The following is a 21,831-nucleotide window of genomic DNA, read 5'->3' on the forward strand; positions in this document are numbered from 1 at the left end:
TCAAGTTCAGCACCTGCAAAACAGTCAAAGCACCGGGGCTTCCCCTTCCGTTTGTGTAGGGTCTAGGATCACACAGCAAAAAAGGGAAGAGGATCTGTGCCCTCCATGCAGCTTCTAAACCTACACAACACAGCAAAAGCAGGACTTGGCTGCCAGGCAACCCCACAAAAAAAGAAAAAAATACCAAAAAGCAAAGCTCCTAACCACCCCACTGCAGCGAGATTTTCTGATGCCTTCTCCTGCTCCTTTGGCAATTTCAACTTTCAAACCACTCTCAGCTCTGACGTTCCTCCCACCCTGCCACAGAGAGGCCTCAGTAACTTGTGAGCACACACTCCTCCCACCCCGTACCACCACCTTTCTCCTTAAGGCTGCCTGACCTTATCCTTGTACTCACTACTCTTTTCCAGCGTCCCTAACAACCTTCTGACAGAGCAGCCATTCCCTCTGCTGCTTTCTTTACAGCCACATCGCTTCAGCCGCCCCTACTGAAAAATCCCCCTCTTCTCCAATCCTCAGCTGAGCCCTCTGCTCTGCAGCCCAGCTCCCCTCACCCCCTCTTGGTGTATTTCAGCCTGTTAATACCTTCTGCTTCTCTGCTGGTTCAGGCCCTTTCCCTCCTGAAGGGATTTCCCCCAGTGCTGTGCATTTCCATTCCTGCCTTCCCCTAATCGCACTGAGCTTCCTTTAGCCAGGCGCGCGGGAGGACAGAACAGCAATCAGCAGCTCGTTCACCTTTAATCCACTTCTCTGGGCATCTCACAAGTGCAGAAACCTGAATATCACCTCTGTAAGCTCTGCAGTGCTAACCTCATCTCTCCCCTGCCCACATCAATGCTCAACTCACAGTCTTGCCAAGCCAACCCTCCCAAACCCGGACTCTTCCTAGTTTCTCTGCAGCAAGAAGGCAGACAACATATAAAGAGAAGTCTGAAGAGTTGTTTGTTCCAGCCAGCAGCGCTTTTCCTTCAGTCACATCGCTAATCCCAAGGCGCTTGTCTTTCTTCCAAACAGTTAAAAGGTTCCTTTGACCCATACGCTTTACTCCCGACCTTTTGTTTCTCTTCGTCTCTCGAGGCTGTACACAGCATTTTACTTCATCCAGATCACAAGATCACAAGCAGATCGCCCAAGAATGAGATCTGAGGGACTCCCTCTGCGGCCTCCCACGCTGCCACCCCCCTCGCCATGCTGCAGCAATGCCAGCTCCAAGCCGGGTAATTTTAGAGCACCATCTCCCTTTTGTCATGCCTGCTTCGGTCCCAGCAGACCAGCAATAACACGAGGTCACATTCGTAGCCATGCTCTGTCACAGCACAGAGAGTTCAGCAGCTGAAGCTTAGAATTAAAACTGCTCTAAATGGGGTGACAAAAAGCTTTCTTAACCCCGACAAAACGACCTCCAAAGGGAGGCTGCATACAAGTTCTTGACTTCACACTAACAGGCAGAGAATCTTATTTGCGGGAGCAGTAATTGGGGATGCTGGTTTTGATCACCTACAAAGGCAGCATAGCAGGTTATTTCCTTTACTCCACACCAATGTTATCTCAAGTCACCTCGGTCTAAAAACAGAGAAAAAAAGCCAGAAGTAATCTCCAAAGGCAATTTTGAAGAACAAAGAGGAAAAAAATAAGATCCAAAAATCCTTCTTCCACCAGCATATTTCTGAAAAATGATTAGCCTGACCGTGCATCAGGGTTCCTTGCACAGACACCCGAGCTCCCACAAATCCAGCGCAACCTTGGCCAAGGTATTTGGACCCCCAGCCTCCCATCCGAGCAGCTCTTTTATAACTCATCACTTTGACATTCTGTCCTCTGCAAGCCTTAACCGACTCCAAATTGTTCTGTACTTGGTTTCTTCCCAGGGGACCGATTCCCCTTTTCCCTTGGAAGGAGCCTTAACACACAAAATGTCTTCTCACTTTCAGATTTTCAGAGAGAACAGAGAAGTTACCCCACTACAAAAACAAACCCTACCTTTTATTTTAGCCTACGGGAAAAGCACTGAAAGCCTGACATTTGGCATGGATAGAGCCCTAATTAAAACTAGTGCCCCTTCTTAAAGTTAGAGGAAAACAGGGTTGGGACCGGGTTATTGTTTGCGAGCATGCTCAGCAGCTTTGAAGATTTTGGCATCAAGTAATGGAGCCCTGCTTCCTCCCTGACATCACCGCACGTTCTCCCTGCACGACCAGAGCAACGCAATGACACAGTAACAGGTTTCGCTGCTACAATTACTCCTGGTGAAGGCAGGCTGGCCGCAGAGGTACGGACACACCAACACGCAGAACGCCCCCGCGCAGGGGCCGTGCGGCAGCGGGTTCCGGAGCCTGCCCATTTCCTGGCTGCATCCTACAGAGCCCTGCCCGCGCTAGGCGCCCCAGCACCCTCCTGCAAAAGCAAACTGCCACCAGAAACACTCGGAAACTGCAGATCGGGCCCGCTCCACCGCCCGAAACGGGAGCTCCACGGCCCGACCGGCCCGTTCCGGCATTGACGCCGAGGCGTTTCTTTGTTCGGCGAAGGCACCGGCCATTACACGGCGAGACCCGGGAACCGTCCCGGGGGGAGCGCAGCGCCGGGAAGCCTCACGGGCAGCCCGCAGCCGCCCCGGCCGCAGCCCGGCCGCTGCCTTTTGTTCCCGTCCCGCCCCCGATCGCCAACGGCCGCCGCCGCCCGGCCCGAGCGGGGCCCGAGCGGCCTGGCCAGGGCCGGGGGCGGCCCCGGGGGTCCGCGCTGTGCCCGCCGCCGGCCCCGGGTCACCTTGGGGCGGCCCCCGGCGAGCACAAAGCCCCGGCGGGGGGGCGGCCGCGGGGCCCCGAGGGGCCTCCCGCCGGCGCCGTTCCCGGGGCCGCCCCCGGCCGTTACCTGGAAGTCCCGGTCCTCGTTGAAGCGGGAGAACCTGTCGGCCATTTTGCGCCGCCGCCCGCCCCGGCCCGGCCCGGCCGCCGCCTCCCCTCAGAGCCGCGGCGCCCGCCTCGCCCCGCCCCCTCCGCGCCCCGCGCACGCGCCCCGCTGCGGGCGGGCGAGGACGTCACGGCGCGGCCCCTCGCGGAGCCGCCCCGCAGCGCCGCGCATGCGCCGCCGGCGCTCCGACGAAGCCCGCAGGGAGCCTCCCGCCCCGCGCGTGCGGGCCTTCCCGCCCTCGCGACGCGGACCAATGGGACTGCGGCAACCTCTTGAGTGATAGCAGTGAGAGCCAATAGGAGCGCGGGCTCGTTTAACCGCTTGCTGAGGGCGTCGTTGGCTGGGGAGGGGGTGCGCGTGTTCCCTCAGATGGGCGGCAGGGGGGCGGCGGGCGGCCGGGGGTGGCTCCCGGGCTGCTTTCGTGCCCTGAGGGGGGCTCGCGGTGCCCGGCCCGAGGCGGCTCAGGGCAGCCACAGCGAAGCGTGCGGTGCGCCGCGCTGCTGGGAGCCGGCCCCGAGGGGCACCCCTGAGGCTGTCTCGCGGTGCCGGGGGCGGCCAGCTCGCAGCTTTCCTGTCCCGTGCCACAGCTGCGAGCGGCTGCCTGCGGGCACGGTGCGTGTGCCGCCGGCTCTGCAGCCCCGGCCGCGGGCACAGCGGCTCCCGTCTGTCTCCGTTCGTGTCGTTCCCGTCTCTCGCCACGGGTCCGGCTGCCCAGATCCTGCTTGCGTGCTGCCCTCTGCTGCCCTGTCACAGAATCACGGAATTTCTGGATTGGAGGAGACCTCCAAGATCACCGAGTCCAACCTCTGACCTAACGCTAACAGTCCCCACTAAACCATATCCCTAAGCTCTACATCTAAACGTCTTTTAAAGGCCTCCAGGGATGGTGACTCCACCACTTCCCTGGGCAGCCTGTTCCAGTGTCTAACAACCCTTTCAGTAAAGAAGTTCTTCCTAACATCCAACCTAAAACTCCCCTGGCTCAACTTTAGCCCATTCCCCCTCATCCTGTCACCAGGCACGTGGGAGAACAGGCCAACCCCCACCTCGCTACAGCCTCCTTAAGGTACCTGTAGAGAGCGATAAGGTCGCCCCTGAGCCTCCTGTTGTCGAGGAAGGCAGTTCAGAAAGCGGCCTGGCCAGCCCGTACCACGCCACGTTACCTGTCCATGAGGCAAGAGCCCATGGCGACACGCCATTCACTGCGTCCTGCAGGGCCTCACCTACCGGCGATGACTTGGGTGCAGGGGGTTATGAAGTGGTGGCTGCATGGGAAGCTCCAACGCACTCTGCACCGTGCTTGTGAGAGAGCTGGCTCCACCTGTCAGCACCCCTCAGTGTGGGCTGTGCTGCCAGGACTCCTGTCTGGAGCTCCCTCAGACCCTTGCCAGGAGGGATGCCATTCTCATCCCCCTGCAGCCACCCTACAGAAATCCCCCCAAGGAAATTTTCTGATTCCTGACTCTCTCCACCTCTGCCAGAGGCTGGGACCGGTCAGCCCCGTGTTTGTGCTGCTGGCAGCAGTGCTGAAGCAGTCTGCTGCCCTGTTTGTAGGCCTTGTCATCAAGAGCTGGGCCCTCCTCATCACCTGGTGTCTGTGAGGGCTTTTGCCAATCAGGAGAAAACTTTGGACCCTGTCCCCAGCCATCCCAGTTTGTTCTGCCTGGGTGCTAAGCAGGACAGGGCACTGCTGCACAGCTTTGCCCCCCTCATCCTTCTCCCAAAACCCCTTTGGGAACCTTCGGGTGAGTTTCCCACTGTCAGGACCAGCAGTGGCCCTCAGTAAACCCGTGCTCTGCAAGCATCACCCCCAAACAGAGGCAGGGACACAGCCCATCGGAGCTGGCACCTTGCAGAGTGACTGCACGGCCTGCTGCGGGGGGGCAGAGGGGACTGGGGTGTGAAGTGACAGCAATGATGCCACAGAAATGGGGCCAGACTAACAAGGCAGGGAGTGGACTTCTAACACCCATTTTTCTGCTACCCCTGCTGACAAAGCTGGGCCTGACCCTCAGCACTGCCCTCAGGCACTTCTTGTCGCTGTGTGGAAATCCCACTGAAGCTGTGCCTCTCCACGCTCCGCTCCCCAAAACGCCGCAGTGCCAGGGCTCACCCCTCTCCTCCTGCCTGTGTCCAGGCCCCTTCCCGGGGAAGCCTCCTGGGCAAATCCCTGCTGCAGCTGTGGCACATGGCAGCGTGGGCAGATGGAGCTGGGGAAGCTGCTGTGTGCCATCCCTGCAGGCAGGGATTTTTGGAGAGGAGCCTCCAGGCGGCTCTTCCTCATCTCCTTCTGGGCGGGGAGCTGCGCCCTGCACCAGCATCATCCCTGCTGAGCGGGGACAGCATCACAGAACGGCTGGGGCTGGAAGGAACCTCTGGGGATCACCTGGTCCAACCCCCTGCCGAGCAGGATCACCTGGAGCACCTTGCGCAGGATGGCATCCAGGCACGTTTTGAATATCTCAAAGATAATATCTTTTGAATATCTCTGGAGAAGGAGACTGCACAGCCTCCCTCGGCATCCTGTCCCAGTGCTCTGTCACCTTCCCAGTAAAGAAGTGCTCCTCATATTGAGCTGGAACCTCCTGTGCTTCAGTTTGTGCCCGTTGCCTCTTGTCCTGTCGCTGGGCACAACTGAGAAGAGACTGGCTCCATCCTCCCGACACCCTCCCCTCAGATATTTATACACATTGATGAGGTCTCCCCTCAGTCTCCTCTTTTTCAGGCTAAACAGGCCCAGTTCTCTCAGCCTGTCCCTGTACAACAGGTGCTCCAGTCCTCTCATCACCTCTGTAGCCCTCCTCTGGGCTCGCTCCAGTAGTTCCATGTCCCTCTGGTACTGGGGAGCCCAGAACTGGGCACAGGACTCCAGGTGTGGCCTCAGCAGGGCCGAGCAGCTGGGGAGCATCACCTCCCTGGAGCTGCTGGCAACCCTTCCGAATGCAGCCCCGCATCCCGTTGGCCTTCTTGGCCACAAGGGCACTTTGCTGCGTCCCGGTCAGCCTGCTGTCTGCCAGCACCACCAGGTCCCTCTCTGCAGAGCTGCTCTCCAGCAGGTCACCCCCCAGCCCGTGCTGGTGCTTGGGGTCATTCCTCCCTAGGTTTTGGGGTCATTCCTCCCTAGGTTTTGGGGTCATTCCTCCCTAGGTTTTGGGGTCATTCCTCCCAGACGCTCTCTGCTCCCCCGGCCTCCCCGCCTCCAGGCGTGATGGCTGCGTTTCGGGGGGGGGTTCTGCCTCCCCCTGCCCTTCGGGACCTGGCGCACCCGCAGCGAGCGGCCCTGTGCTCGGACACGCGTGTCCCGCGGCCTCCCCACCCGTGGGGCCGGGGGCTGCGCCCTGCGCCCTGCTCGGCCCCCACGAGAGGGAGCTCCTGCTCCAGGCAGGGCTGCGCCGGGGGCAGTGGGACCCTCGCCGTGGGCCCCCCGGGCTGCTCCCCGGCGGGATGGGGCCACGCGGAACAGCCCCACACGCACTTGGGGTCGGGGACGGGAGAGGGCTGGGGAGATGGAGCTCCCACGCACGCTTTTGGGGTCAGGGATGGGCGGCAGCCCCTCAGTTCAGGGTGCAGCACCGGGGAGATGGGGTCCCACAATCCAGGGTGGCTCCAAGGACCGGGGGACACAGCTGTGGGGCTGAGTCCCTGCTGGTGGCTTATGTCCCTTGTCAACGTGGCACCCCCGTCTTGCTGGGTTCATGTTTGCTTTTGTAAGTTTGTCGGGGGGGGGGGGGGAGAGACTTGGCCCTGCCAGCTTGGACTTTGGTGTGAGGGGGGATCTGGCACCCCAGGGTGCCCCCACCAAGCAGCTGGGTGCCCTCTGTGATGCACAGGCACAGCCCGGCCCTGGTCCCCCACCACATGGGTCGTCAGGGGACACCGGTAGCTCCTGTCCTTCCCCAGCCTGGCCTTGCCCCGTGCCTCAGTTTCCCTCAGCACTGAAGGCTTGGTCAGGGCCCAGCTGCGGCAACGGGGAACTGCAGCAGGGACCAAGCCCTCCTTGGGGTGCCAGCCCCGGGAGCACTCACGTCCCCAGGGGTGAGCTCCCTGCCCATGTGCTCCGTGCACACACATGTGCGAGCGCATGGGGACACGCAAGACACCAGCGGCGCCTTCGCCTGCGTGCCTGGGAGGTGGCAGCGTGTGCGTGCAGCACACACCTACACGTGTGAGTGCCCGTGTGCGTGTGTGCGAGCAGGGGGAGGCCGGAGCTGCTGCCTGGGAGCGCGGGAGGCCCCTTCCTGCAGGGCCGGGCCAGGCGCGAGGGGCTGGAGGAGGAGGCCCGGCAGAGGCCGCCTGGGCCCCCTCTGCTCTTGTAAAGCAGCTTTGTGCGGGGCTGGGCCCCAAGCTGCCGGCCGGGCAGGGAACGGAGCCTGGGGGGGCTGGAGAAGAACAGCCCCACACCCCCCGGCTGTCCCCCACACCCCGTGCCCAGCGGGGATGTGTCCAGCAGGGATGTGTGCCCCACAGGGATGTGTGCCCCATGGGGATGTGTGTGTGTCCCCGGTGACAAATCTGTGGGGTGGCTCAATATCTTCACTGGGCATGGGGACAGCTCAGTGTCCCCCCTTGGGACGCCCCCGACCTGGTGGAGACAGTTGGGGTGGCTGCGAGACACCATGGGGCCAGCCTACAGGGGTGACTTGGGGTGGTGCTGGCACAGTTGGGGACAGGCAGTGCAGGGGACCCTGCGGGACAGCCTTCGCCCATGGCATGAGCACCTTGTGGCTGCTTGCCCCCTGTTCCCCCACTGTCCCCAGGGAGGGGTTTACAGCCCCTGGCACCCCTGGCCCCTGCCGCGGGGTCACAGAGCGTGTAGCTCTGTCAAGGGACGAGTATAAATAGCAGCCAGTGCTGTCACCTCCTGTCACATGCCCACTGCTGGCAGGGTCCCCCCGGCATCTGTCAGGGGCACAGCTGTTCCCGGGACAAGGAGGGACGGCCACGCCATTGGGGCGCCCCGTCCCCTCCATGCACCCCCGCAGTGGGCACCCCACCCCACATGCCACTGGGGCCACCCACAGGAAGGGGCCACGGCATGGGGGCACGCAGCCGGGACATCGCTCGCTGCCTCGGGAACGCAGGGGACACATCCCGACCCAGCCCCGGGCTCCCCATGGGCACCCCATGAGCACATCTCCCTGCCAGCACCAGGGGCTTCCCTCCTTGGGGACCAGCAGGACATTTCTGACCCCAAACCAAATTAAAAAGGGGAAACGTTGGAGTTGGCAGGGCTGCAAAGCCTCCCGGCAGCCCCCACCTTGTGCCGCCCACTCTCACGAGCAAAAATTGTCACTGCTCAACCTGCCGCTCTAAAAATACCCTGTCCTGACAGCGACAGCTGCGGGAGCAGGCGGCGGATGCCTTGGGGACCCGCTGGGGGCGGCCGCTGCCCGCACGTCCCCATCCTGGCCCACGTGCCCCCTTCCTCCTTGTGATGCTCCCAGCGCCCATTTTGGGGGGCCCCGAGCACCCTGCCCCGCCAGGCCCAGCCCGCTGCCCCCTTCTCCCCACCGGCCCGCGGCACCGTGCCCGCTCTGCCCCACGCGCCCGTCCTCCGGCACGGAGCCGGCCCCAGCACGCCGCGGTGGCTGTGCCTTGCGCTGCCCCCCCGGCCCTCCCCGAAGCCCCTAATCCATCTCTCGCAGCAGGAGATGCCTAAGCTGCCTTTTCATGCCGGCTCCTCCGCGCGCGAGCTCGCCGCGCTTTCAATACCGGGCGCTGGCAGGAGATGTGTCGGACAAGCTCGAGGGATCCCTCCCCTGCCAGCAAGGTCAAGGTGTGTGTAAGCCAGCTTCCCCGCACGGCACGGCCCGTGGACGGGGCACGGCGGGGCCAGGGGCTGTGGCGGGGCTGGGGGAAGCCAAGCCCCAGCCCTCCCCACTCTGCACAGCCACGGCCAGGGGCAGCCGGCAGCCTCCTCAGCCCAGCCCAGGGACCCCACCGAGGCCACGGGGTGCCCAGCGCCCACCGGGGTGCCATGGGGCACCTCGCAGGGGGGCACCCCACAGCTCTCTGCCAGTGCTGCTCACAGACCCCACCAGCACACAGAGACACCGCGGAGCATTAGACCAGTGCAAACCAGTACGGACCAGTGCAAACCAGCCCCTGAGAACCACTGCCCTCCCTAACATGCAAGATAGAGCAGAAGCATGGAGCAACAAAGCTTCACACGGGTGTGCACACATAGACGTGTGTGTGCCAACATACACACACAGACAGAAGCACACACACACAGGTTCACACCTCTGCATGCAGACACACATGTGCACGCAGACATGTGTACAAACACGCCTGCAGCTGTTTCACACACGCATCCCCAACGCTCCCACCCCCAGCTCCCCTGGAGCCCCCGGTCATGCCTCCACATTCCCACACGCTCTCCCCTCCCACCGGGGCATCACACGTGTGCACGCTTGTACATGCGTGTGTGAGCACGTGTGCATGCTTCTACACGTGTGTGTGTGTGTGTGTGTGTGTGTGTGTGTGTGCGTGCCACCCCTGCAGGGGGTGCAGCCGGCCCCCGGTGCCCATGCTGGGGCCCCCTCAGTTCCCTTGGTGACAGCCCCCGGCCTCCGCTGGCACCTTGAGCCCACAGCCAGCCAGGCCTTTTGTGGCTGGTTTTAATTAGCGGCTCTTAAGTGTGAAACAAAGCCGAAGGCAGGGGCCAGAGGGGTGGGGGGGGGGTAAGGGGGGCTTCCTCTGAGCTGCCGAGGACCCCTGGGGCCACCCGCAGCAGGTCTCCATCCCGCTGTCCCCCAGCACGGCTGCTCCGCGCCCCGCTTTCTGCATCGCCCTCCTCCATGCCTTTCCCCAGGGCTTGAGGGGGAACCTGGGCATGGCCGGGTTTGATTCCAAACCAAAACCAAACCAAACCAAACCAAAATGATCCAAAACAAAACAAAAAAAGAACACAGCTAAACTGGGTCTCCCTCGTGGGCTGGGTGCTGTTTGTAGGGCTGCCAGAGCTCCCTGGTGGCTTCCTGCTGTGTCCCCCATCCATGGGCCTGCCGGCACCCCGATGGCTGGGAGAGTCCTGGGGATGGGGAGGGGGCAGGGACTGTACCAGGCTCTGGCAGGGCCACCAGGGCCACCGGGTGCAGCCCCTCTGGAGCTGGTGGCACCCATGGGCCTCCCCATGGGGACCTCAGGGTGCTGGGGGCAGGGGCAGGCAGCTCTGGGTGCCCCCAGCACCCCCAGTACTGCACTGGGACGAGGCCAGAGCGGGGAGCGGGGCAGTGTGAGTCCCTGGGAGGGGACAAGGGGAAGCAGCGAGCAGGAGGGACCTCCCGCGGTGTTCCCTGGGCCCCCCAGCTCCGTGTCCCCAGGAGGGCTCAGCACCCTCACCGTGTCCCCAAGTGTCCCCAGGGCCCAGAGGTGCTGGGGACCCCCCTGTCCTGAGCCACCAGCACCTGGGAGAAGGGGGGATGCCATGGGACAGCCCCCAGCCGGGCACAGCATTCCCCCACACACCCCGTCGGAAGCCAAAATCCCTAACTTTTAGGAAGCCAAAATCCCAAACTTTTAGGAAGCCAAAATCTCGAACTGTTAGGAAGCCAAAATCCCGAACTTTTAGGAAGCCAGGCTCCACGTGGCTGTGCAGGCACCTCCGCGCTGCCACCGTCCCCCAGCGGGGATGAAGCGTGGCAGTGGGGTACGCCGGGGGTGCCACCACCCAGCCCCATTCCCGTCCCTCTGAGGGGAGCCGGGGCCACCCCGCACAGCGGGACAGGACCGAGTGACCCGGCGGGAGGCCCGGATCCGGCCCCGCTCCAGCCCCCGCAGCCGGCGCCTTGCCAGCCTCCGCGGGATGGGGCCTGGTGCCGAGGTTCCCCGGGGGCCCCCGAGCCACCCTCGGGTGCCGTAGGCCCCTGAGACATTTGTCCCCGCGGTGCCACCGCCACGGCTGGGGCCAAGGGGACGCGGGACCCCCGGCAGGACAGGGCGGGGGGGGGTGTCCCTGACACCCCGCGGGGACGAGCCATTGGCAGGGGGCCGGGAGGGCTGCTGGGGCGCGCGTCCCCCACGGCTTTGATTTTTTACATTTTATTTTAAATTTGATTTTACTTTTTTTTCTGGAGCCCCCCCCCCCCCCCGCCGCCCTTCCCCCTCGGCCGGGAGCCGCGCAATGGTTTCAATTACGCTCTGAAAAGCAGTGGGGCCCTCTTTTCAAGGCAGCCGGGCTGCTCCTGCTCACAACAAAAGCTTAAGTTACAGGAAAGGGAGAGCGAGGGAGGAGGGAGGAGGGAGCAGCCGGGGGAGAGAGCCCCGCGCCGGAGGACGGGGCCGGGGCCGGCGCTGGGAGGCCGCCCGCTGGCCCCTGCCGGACCCGGGGGGGCCCCCCCCGCCTGCCCCCGGCCCCCTCCCGCCGCCCCGTTTTGGGGGTGTCCCCCCCTTTCCACCCCCCCACCCCCCGCCCCGGGGCTCCGCGGGGGGCCCGATCCTGCCCCGCTGCCCCCCCCGGGGGCCCCGAGCGGGTTGGGGGGGGGCTGGGGAGGGAGGGGACACCCCCAGGGAAGGGAAATTCCGCCCCCCAAAATCCTCTGTGCTCCCCCCAAAAAGCAGCCCCCCCCCACACCCCGCGGGAGGGGGGTCAGGGCTCGGGGGGGGGGCGGGGAAGTTTCGGAGCACCGAAAAGTTTTGGGCGGGGGGGGGTGGGGAGGGGGGGAGGGGAGGGGCCCGGTGCCCCCCGATGCCGGCCGGGGGGGGGTGGAGGGGGGGGGTCAGAGGGGGCGGGGCGGGGGGCGGGGCTTCGGCGGCGTTTGAATGTGATTGGCGGGGCGGGGGGCGGGGCGGGGGGGGGCCGCTCCTCCCGGCGGGCCCGCGGCGCTGCCCCGCACAAAGGCGGCGGGAGGGGAGCGGGGAGCGGCCGCTGCGCTGCGCTGCCCCCCCCCGAGCGGCTCCGGGACCCCGGCAGCGGCAGCCCCCCCCCCCCCCCCCGCCCCGTCCCGGGACCGGCCCTCCGGGACCAGCACACACCGGGCGGGCCCCCCCTTTCCCCTCCCCGCCCCGGACCCCCCTCCCTTTCCCCTTTTACCCTTCCCTTCCCCAGTACCGGGACCCCCCCCCCCCCCTCCCCAAGCCCTCCGTTCCCCGGCACCATGCGGGGCCCCCCCGGCCCCGCGCTGCCCGCCCTGGTGTGGCTGCTGCTGGGGCTGAGCGCGCCCGGCCGGGGCCAGCTGCACGGCGAGAAGGGCATCTCCATCCCCGACCACGGCTTCTGCCAGCCCATCTCCATCCCGCTCTGCACCGACATCGCCTACAACCAGACCATCATGCCCAACCTGCTGGGCCACACCAACCAGGAGGACGCGGGGCTGGAGGTGCACCAGTTCTACCCGCTGGTCAAGGTGCAGTGCTCGCTGGAGCTCAAGTTCTTCCTCTGCTCCATGTACGCGCCCGTCTGCACGGTGCTGGAGCAGGCCATCCCGCCCTGCCGCTCCATCTGCGAGCGCGCCCGCCAGGGCTGCGAGGCCCTGATGAACAAATTCGGATTCCAGTGGCCGGAGCGGCTGCGCTGCGAGAACTTCCCCCGGCACGGGGCCGAGCAGATCTGCGTGGGGCAGAACCACTCGGAGGACGGCGGCTCACCGGCGCTGCTCACCAGCGCCACGCCGCCGGCCGGCCAGGGCACGCCGGGCGCCCCTCGCTACGCCACCCTCGACCACCCCTTCCACTGCCCGCGGGCGCTGAAGGTGCCCAGCTACCTCAACTACAAGTTCCTGGGCGAGAAGGACTGCGCGGCGCCCTGCGAGCCCGCCCGCCCCGACGGCCACATGTTCTTCAACGAGGACGAGATCCGCTTCGCCCGCATCTGGATCCTCATCTGGTCCGTGCTGTGCTGCGCCTCCACCTTCTTCACCGTCACCACCTACCTGGTGGACATGCAGCGCTTCCGCTACCCTGAGCGGCCCATCATCTTCCTCTCGGGCTGCTACACCATGGTGTCGGTGGCCTACATCGCTGGCTTCGTGCTGGAGGAGCGGGTGGTTTGCAACGAGCGCTTCCAGGAGGACGGCTACCGCACAGTGGTGCAGGGCACCAAGAAGGAGGGCTGCACCATCCTCTTCATGATGCTCTACTTCTTCAGCATGGCCAGCTCCATCTGGTGGGTCATCCTCTCCCTCACCTGGTTCCTGGCCGCCGGCATGAAGTGGGGCCACGAGGCCATCGAGGCCAACTCACAGTACTTCCACCTGGCCGCCTGGGCCGTGCCGGCTGTCAAGACCATCACCATCCTGGCCATGGGGCAGATCGACGGGGACCTGCTGAGCGGCGTCTGCTTCGTGGGGCTCAACAATATCGACCCGCTGCGGGGCTTCGTGCTGGCCCCGCTCTTTGTCTACCTCTTCATCGGCACCTCCTTCCTGCTGGCTGGCTTCGTCTCCCTCTTCCGCATCCGCACCATCATGAAGCATGGCGGCACCAAAACCGAGAAGCTCGAGCGGCTGATGGTGCGCATCGGCGTCTTCAGCGTCCTCTACACCGTGCCGGCCACCATCGTCATTGCCTGCTACTTCTACGAGCAGGCGTTCCGCGAGCACTGGGAGCGCAGCTGGATCAGCCAGAACTGCAAGAGCCTGGCCATCCCCTGCCCGCTCCACTTCACGCCCCGCATGAGCCCGGACTTCACCGTCTACATGATCAAGTACCTCATGACTCTCATCGTTGGCATCACCTCGGGCTTTTGGATATGGTCAGGCAAAACCCTGCACTCGTGGAGGAAGTTCTACACGCGGCTCACCAACAGCAAGCAGGGCGAGACGACGGTGTGACCGTGGCCCGCCGCTCACCCGGGGCTCTGTGTTTTTGGGGGTATTTTTATTTTTTAGATTTATTAACGTCTAAGGGGTGTCTCTCTCTCTCTTTGATTTTTTTTTTTTTTTTTTTGTAATTAAACCTGTAAATAGCATTTGTAAATTTAATTATATATTTCTATTTAAAACACATAAAAAAGAGGAAAAAAGGAGGAAAAACAAAACAGGAAAAAACAAACAACTGAACTGCCGAGAGCGTGAAGAGGCTGGGCTGGGAGCGGCGCCTCGTCCTCCCTATCTCCCCCTTCTTTTTGCTACCGAGGGTTTGGGTTTTTTTCCTGCCTTCCCTCCCCTCTCTGTGCCTTGGCAGCGGCCGGGCGGCGGAGCCGCAGCGGCGGATCTGCTGTTTGTCTTGGCCGGGGGCGGCCGCTTGCCGTTGAACTTCCATAAAAGCCCGATCTGTGGCGGCTCTCCCCCGGCGGGGCAAGCTGGGGCGTCACGGATACGTGGAAAATGGAGTGGGGACAAAAAAAAAAAAAATCTCGGGTTTTTTTTTTTTTTTCAATCGCTGTTTGGAAACTTACCAAGAAAGGTTTGGGGATTTTTTTTTTTTTTGGTTATTTTTTTAATCCCCCACCTCCCCTTGCTGTCCCAACCCCCCCCCCTCGGCCAACCCCCGCTTCGCTTTCCTTCCCAACTCCTTTTTAAAGCCGCGTCCTTTGCAAATACAAACGAGTAAAACAATCTGCTGACTTATTCCTAAAGGCTATTTTTTTATTCCCCAAATCAACAGTTGGGGGGTCGCCCATGAGTGCTGCTGGCAGGGGTGGCAGGAGGGTGTAAGGGATCGGGGACCCCCCGGGTTGATTTTTGTGCCCTGTGTGTGAAGCAGCATCTCCCTCCAGCTGCAAACAAAGAGCTTTTGCAGAAGGAAAAAAAAAAAAAAAAACTATTTCACAAAAACCAGAGGATTTCCCCGCTGCAGGGCACGCTTGCAGCAATGGGCTGGGAGCGCGGTGTCTGGGAGCATGGTTGGGTGCCTAACCCCTAAAGGAAATAGCTCACATTTTCTGCAGGATTAGGTTTTAGGCTGTGCCACGGGGAGGTTGAAAACACGTGGAAAAGTCCACGTCCCGGCACTGCGGCTGGCCCCAGGTCAGTTCCCTGCAATTTGGGCTGAAAAAGAGAAAATGAGGTACTTGGAGTCTTGTCCCGCAGCATCGCTGGCGGCGGCAGGGTACACAGAGCTCAGATTTACATTAAAAAACAAACCCATCCTTTCCCAAATGGAGAAAGTTTGGTGTTTGGGGGCATCCTGCGGTCTCCCCCAAACCAGCCCCAGCACCTTGAGGCAGCTTCGCCCCCTGCGCCTTCAGGGACACTTCTGGGTCTGCCAAGAAAAGCTTTGTGAGCCAAGTTTCTCTCGCCCCTTCCTCGGAAAAGCATCAGCCCAGGTGCTCTCCGAACACCACAAATCCTGTACACGCCAAATCCTGCATGCCCCAAAAATTAAAAAAAAAAAGAATTTAAAAAATTGATTTGGGGCAGCTGCGGGTGAGAGCTGAAAGGGTTAAGGCAGCGCCTTGCGCGTCTCCAGTGTACATTTTGGAAAGGAAAAACTCTTTGGATCCGGTTTAATTTTCCAGCGATGAGCTGGGGGGGGAGAGCAGGGGGGAAACGTCTCCAGGTCTTTTTTTTTTTTTTTTTAATTATTATTATTTTTTCCCCCTCTACAGTTTGGAGCATCAAGCTGGGCTGGCCAGGGCCTTCTGGAAATAGGAATTTAAGCGGGGCTGAGTTCTTATTTCTGCGGCTGCTCCCGGGGACAAAACCCCGCAGGGCTGGGCATCCTGCCACCCCGAACCTCCACACCCCGTGGGCTTGGGGCTTTTAACACCCCGCGCGTGCGTCCTCGAGGCGGGGGGAAAACACAGGGCGAGGGCTCCTAAAGGGAACCAGATGGGAGCGGGGCCCTCCCCAGCCCCCCCGGGGCCGCATCCAGCCCGGGTGCAGCAGCTGGTTCTTGTTACTTGCTCTGAGGAAGGCATCCGAGCCCTGCTCCGACCAAGACGGATCACACCCAGCTCCGCATCCCTTTGTGCTTTTTGGGATTTTTTTTTTTTTTTTTTTTTTTTTCCAGAGGCGAAACTGCAGTGCGCAAATCGCCAGGGGACAGAGCGGGGGGAATGTAAACTCTGCGGCCAGGAATGCAGGATCTGGCCTTTCTTAAAGCCTCCCGTGCCCCCGCTCAGCAAAACACAGCCAGCACCTCGCAGCTCACGCCGGGGGTGCCCCTGGGGGGTCTGCTCCCTGCCCCCCCCTCTCCCCGGGGTCTCCCAGCCTCTTGTGGGCACTGGGGTTTGAACCAAAAGGGGGAGTTTGTTCATATCCTGCCCTGCCTGCGGGGCTGAGCCTGGGATCTTTCAGATAGCTTTTTGGGGGAGTTTTTTTGGGGGGGTGAGTGGAGCAGGGAGGGAGCTGGAGGGTGTGAGCAAAGCCCCCTGTATCCCCTCGCTGACCCCTGGTGCGTGACCCCAGGTCCAGCCTTGGGGACAGGTCACCCAAAGGATGTCCCTACGGATGGGTCACCCCGGGTCCAGGACCCCAGTGATGGGTCACCCTAGGGATGGGTCACCCCAGGCCCTCCTAACCCTGGGTCACCACAGGACGAGCTTGCCCCAGGTCACCCTTTGGGATAGGTCACCCACAGGGCCAGGAGACCCCCCCCCAGCTGGTGACAAAGTTGGGACATGGGACACTGGGTGCAACCCCTGCCAGCGCCCACGGGGGCCAACCCTGGGGGTCCCCACTGGGATTTCGGGGTGCTCAGCTGTGCTGACGCCATCCTCCTCTCCCTCTTCCAAGCAAAGTAAAGAGGCTGGGCCGGGGGGGGGGCTTTGATGTCCGCTAATGAGCCCCGCTCTGTTTTCACAGCTGTCCCAGCACAGCAGAAGTCAATTAACCTCTCCCCCACCCCCGCCGGGCACCCACCGCTCGTCCCACTGGTGACATCGGTCTGTAGGTGACACCGGAGCTTTGGTGACCTCCCCAAAGCCTCACTCAGGTTTTTGGTCTTTGGTGACATGGGGGTGACCCCCACAGCATCCTCCCAGCCCCAGCAAGGAGGAACTGGGAAAATAACTGGTTGGACTGGGAGAAGTGTAGGTCAGGGATGTCCTCGAGGCCGCTGCCCCCTGACCTGTGAGGTCCCCTGGCCCATGGATTCCTCTGCCTCGCGGCCATGAAGTCTCCTGTCCCTGTCCCATGGGCTGTCCCATGCCCAGCCCCATTAGCAACCCTATCGTCATGGCCCATGTCTCCCCTGCCCCATGGAAGTCCTCACCCCTTGTCCCTGCCCCATGGCGACCAGTCCCAGCAGCTCAGCCCCAGCTGACAGTCCGGTTGAGGCATGGGGGTCCATCTGTCATGCACCCCTAGTAATTAGGGACCTCCCTAATGAGGGTTGAGACACTATCCTACAGGGACACCGTCCCCATCCCACTGCCCTGCCTGAACAAAGTGGGACCGGTGGGAGTAGGACCCTGGCTCCTGGAGGGTGTAGGGCAGGAGGGCACAGGGCTGCCTCCACCCCAACACCCTCCTGAAGCCCCCGGGATGAGGTGGTGTGATGCTCGGTCTCCTTCTCTGTGCCTTGCCTTGAGGACTTAGGACAAGCAGATGTGGTGCCCCTTCTTCATCCCAACAGCCCTCCTGGAGAAGGTGGGATGGATGGAAAAGGGAAGGGTGGACATGGGATGGATGGAACTGGGATGGAGGGACATGGGGTGGGTGGGCATGGAGATGGATGGAAGTGGGACGGAGGGACATGGGATGGAGGGACACAGATGAGTGGACATGGGATGGGCAGACACGATACGGGATGGGTGGACATGGGTGGGTGGATATGACACCCCACCTCCATCCAGAACCCCATCTAGAGAACGTGGGATGGATGCACAGGGGTGGGTGAACATGGGATGAGCGTCCATGGGACAGGAGGTCATAGGGTGCACGGACGTGGGACAGCTGGACGGTGGCACGGCACCCCACCTCCCTCCCCGCGCCCACTGGGACCGTGCTGCCCCCCCTGCTCCAGGACCCTCGTCCCTGCCCTGTCCCCCTCCCGCTCCCCAGGGTGGCCGCGGCCGCGCGGGCTGTTCCGGCGCAGCTGTCCCGCGGGGAGGAGGGCGCGGGGGCCGGGGCAGGAATTCGGCCTGGCCTGGGCAGCGAGCGGCGGCTCCGGAGACAGAGCCGCCTCTGAATGCGGGGAATGTTTTTGCAGCTGGAGTCGATTAGGGGAGGGCTCCGCGGCTTTATTAATCCCAGCGTTATTGCTCAAGAGGCGCGGGAGGGCGGGTGTGCGAGGGGGGGAGGCGCTTGGGTGTGCGAGGGGGTGTGCAAGGGGGCGCGTGCAAGGGGGAGAGCATGTGCAAGGATGGGGTGTGAGGGGGCGCGGGTGGGTGCAAAAGCGGGCATGTGTGTGCAGATGAGTGTGCAAAGGGGAGCGCATGTGCAAGGGGAGTGTGCACGCAATGGGAAGGCACTTGGGGCTGCAAGATGGGGTCTGTGCAAAGGGGAGCATGTGTGTGTGCAAGGGGGTCATGTATGTTAAAGGGCATGTGTGCAATGAAGAACACGTGTGTGCAAGGGGATGATGTGGGTTAAAGAGTGTGTGTGCAATGAAGAGCATGTATGTGTGAGCAGGGCATGTGTGCAATGAAGAGAATGTGTGTGCAAGGGGATCATGCACATTAAAGGGTGTGTGTGCAATGAAGAGCACATGTGTGTGCAAGGGGGCACAAGGAGTGTGTGCCTGAAGGGGAACACGTCCTGCATGCGTGCAGAGCGCTGTGTGCATTCAAATGGGGTGTGTGAGCACACAGATGTGTGTGGGGGAGCACGTGCACACACATGTGCAAGGAGGGGACACACACCACAGACATGTGCTTGTGAGTGGGTGTGCAGACGTGTGCTCACCAGAGCAGTTGGAGGTGCACACCACCAAGCAGGCGCCTGGCATGGGGGGTGTGAGCAGACCAGTAGGGCCCATACATGTGCACATTATGTACACGCACACTTAGGCACAAGCACACACTGTGCACATGCACCCCCTGAGTGCACACAGACACCTTTATGCCCACACGTGCTCAGATGTGCACACGCACATGCACGTATGGTGCAATGCTGCAGGCAAGTCTGCGTGCAAGCTTGCATACATGCCTGAACACATCCGCACACGTGAACAGGCACACACACACGCATGCACACGTATGCATGTGTAAGCACACGTACACATGTGGGGGTTGTGCCTGGGAGGGAGGCTCCCTCCATGGAGGTTTCCCCACCGTGGAGGCTCCCCCCATGGCAGAGGCTCCCCGCGAGGGAGGCTCCCCCCACGAGGGAGGTCTCTGACCGTGGCCATTCCTCCATCACGGAGGATTTCCCCACCACGGAGGTTGCCCCACAGCAGAGGTTCCCCACAGCGGAGGTCTGCCTACAGTTGAGGCACCCCATGAGGGAGGCCTCCCCCGTTTTGGAGGGTTCCCCGTACGGGAGGTGCCCCTATGGCAGAGGTTTCCCCCACAGAAGAGGTTTAACTAAAATGGAGGTTTTCCTGATGAGGGAGGCTCTCTGCAATGAAGGGGGAAAACCCCACAGCAGAGGCTCACCCTACAATGGTGCTTCTCCCCTTGGTGGAGGTTTCCCTGATGATGGAGGTTCCACCATGACGGAGGTTTCTCTGACGATAGAGTCTCTCCACATGAAGCTTCCCCCACAAAGAAGGCTCACCCTATGATGGAGTTTTTCCCCCTGATGGCGGCTTACCTCGTGGTGGAAGTTCCCTCTCTGTGGAGGTTTCCCCACGATGGAGGTTTCCCCCATGAGGGTTTCCCCGATGACGGAGCTTCTCCATAGCAATTTCCTCCACGGTGGATGTTCACCCACCCGTGCACTTTATCCCCATGATGGAGATTTCCCCACAGCAGAAGCTCCTCACCATGGAGGCTTCCCTGAGGACAGAGCTTCTCCCAGATGAAGCTCCTCCCGGCATGAAGGTGCCCCGACACCAGCGCTTCCCCAGCACTTTTTGGGGCAGGGGTCGGGGCCCGTCAAGCCCTGGTGCAGCGGTGGCCGGCCGTGATCTCACCCGGCCCCATCCAGCTGCAGCAGGAGGACGCGAGGCTAAAAATACCCGGGGAGCCGCCGTGCCGGGACCGAGCCAAGCCAAGCTAATGACAGCGGCGTGGCCCCGTGGAGCCCTGCTGCCTCGGCCTCGGCCCCGGCCCCGCGGGTGTCCCCTCGCCCCGACACCCCTAGGGCTGGGGGACGGCCGTGAAGGGTGGGGACGTGGGGACGTGGGGACGTGGGGACGTGGGGACGTGGGGACATGGGGATGGGGACGTGGGGCTGCTCCAGGAGGGGCTTGGGAAGGGGCTGGCTGGTGGAGAAGGGGTTGCGGTGGGATGGCGGCGGGAGGAGGCTCTGGGCTGGAGGCCACCGCGGTCTCCGCGGCCTCCCGGGGCCCTGGAGGTGGATGGGGAGGACGCGTGGAGACGCAGCCGGGCGCTGTGCGGGCCGGGCCGGCCTCGGGGCAGGAGCTGCTCGGCCAGGGGGGGAGCTGCGGGCTCTGGGAGGCTTGGGGCAGAAAGCTGGGATTTGGGCAAAAGGAAAATTGGGGAGGGTGGCGGGGGGGGTGGGGAAAGAAGGCTGGGGCTGCTCCTGCCCCCAGCCTGTGCTGGCCTGTGGGGCTGCTCCCTGCTCCTTCCTTTTTCTTTTTCTTTTTCTTTTTCTTTTTCTTTTTCTTTTTCTTTTTCTTTTTCTTTTTCTTTTTCTTTTTCTTTTTCTTTTTCTTTTTCTTTTTCTTTTTTCTTTTTTTTTTCTTTTTTTTCTTTTCCTTTTGCTTTTCTTTTTTTTTTCCCTCTTTTTCCTCCTTTTCTTTTTCTTTTTCTTTTTCTTTTTCTTTTTCTTTTTCTTTTTCTTTTTCTTTTTCTTTTTCTTTTTCTTTTTCTTTTTCTTTTTCTTTTCCTTTTCCTTTTCCTTTTCCTCTTATTTTTTTTCTTTTATTTTTTTCCCTCTTTTGCCTCTTCTTCTTTTTCTTTGTCTTTTTCTCTTTTTTTTTCTTCTTTTTTTCTTTTCCCTTTCCTTTATTCCTTTTCTTTTATTTTTTTTTCTTTTCCTTTTGCTTTTTCTTTCTTTTTTTTTTCTTTCATTTTCCTTTTATTTTTCTATTTTTTTCTTTTCTTTTCTTTTTTCTTTTATTTTTTTATTTTCCTTTTGCTTTTCTTTTTTCCTCTTTTCCTCTTTTTCTATTGCTTTTCCTTTTAATTTTCCTTTCCCTTTTTTCCTCTTTTTATTTCTTTTTCCTTGTCTTTGTCTTTGTCTGTTTCTTTCTCTATTTCCTTCTCCATTTTTTCTTTTTTTTTTTAATTTTATTTTTTCTTTTTTTTATTCTTTCTTTTCTATTTTTTCTATTTTTTCTATTTTTTTCTATTTTTTCTTTTTTCATTTTTTCCCTTTTCCCTTCCCTTCCCTTCCCTTCCCTTCCCTTCCCTTCCCTTCCCTTCCCTTCCCTTCCCTTCCCTTCCCTTCCCTTCCCTTCCCTTCCCTCTTTTTTTGCTCTTCCTCCATCTCATTTTTCTTCTTCCTTCCTTTTCCTCCTCCCTCCCCTCTCTGCCCTTCCTCCCTCTCCCTTTGCCCCCCAGCACAGCCCCCAGTCCGCAGCTCCACAGGGGCCTGCTGGGGTCAGGACACTCCAGGCGCACACCACGCCGTGCACACTTGTTCACCAATCCATGCGAGTGCGCCGCATGTTTCAGCACAGTCACTGCACGTGTGCCTGTGCACGCATGTGCAGATCACACACGTGTGCATGCATACATGCACGCACACATGGGTGTGGGGGGCTGCACATGGCATGCACGTGTACAGCCCCCACGTGCACACCGCCAGCTCTACATGCAAAGCCCACCTGTGTGCATGCACACACTGCACACACCATGCACACACCATGCACACACCACCCACGTGTGCACACAGTGTTCCACGTGCACTCACACACACCCTCACCCTGGGTGCACCCCAAGGGGGCCAGAGTGCAGGGGCGGGGGGACAAAGGGAGCAGCGGGGACACACACGAGGACATGCTGATGGTGTCCCCAGGGACGTC

General features: G+C 61.1%; 2 protein-coding genes across 6 annotated transcripts in view; one reads left to right on the top strand and one right to left on the bottom strand.

The window, feature by feature from the left end:
• The window catches only part of GPATCH8 (G-patch domain containing 8), a 55,393-nt gene extending 52,450 nt beyond the window's left edge, over window positions 1-2,943 (bottom strand). For 4 of the 5 annotated variants that reach the window (XM_082779028.1, XM_082779029.1, XM_082779032.1 and 1 more), the window contains exon 1: window positions 2,872-2,914. Coding sequence is in view for 1 of the 5 variants with exons in the window: in XM_082779027.1 (XP_082635153.1) it covers window positions 2,872-2,916 (45 nt within the window). In the remaining 4 variants the exon portion in view is untranslated. Of the gene's footprint in view, window positions 1-2,871 lie in introns of all 5 variants that reach the window. The other variant, XM_082779027.1, reaches the window with a different exon arrangement.
• A 9,051-nt stretch (window positions 2,944-11,994) lies between these two features.
• Window positions 11,995-14,408, top strand: FZD2 (frizzled class receptor 2). The gene has a single exon (XM_082778838.1). It carries the CDS (start codon window positions 12,009-12,011, stop codon window positions 13,680-13,682), a length of 1,674 nt encoding a protein of 557 aa, XP_082634964.1. The 5' UTR covers window positions 11,995-12,008; the 3' UTR covers window positions 13,683-14,408.
• Window positions 14,409-21,831: the final 7,423 nt, after the last annotated feature.

Source organism: Aythya marila, assembly GCF_965140915.1.
Source record: "Aythya marila genome assembly, chromosome: 25".
Lineage (NCBI taxonomy): Eukaryota > Metazoa > Chordata > Aves > Anseriformes > Anatidae > Aythya > Aythya marila.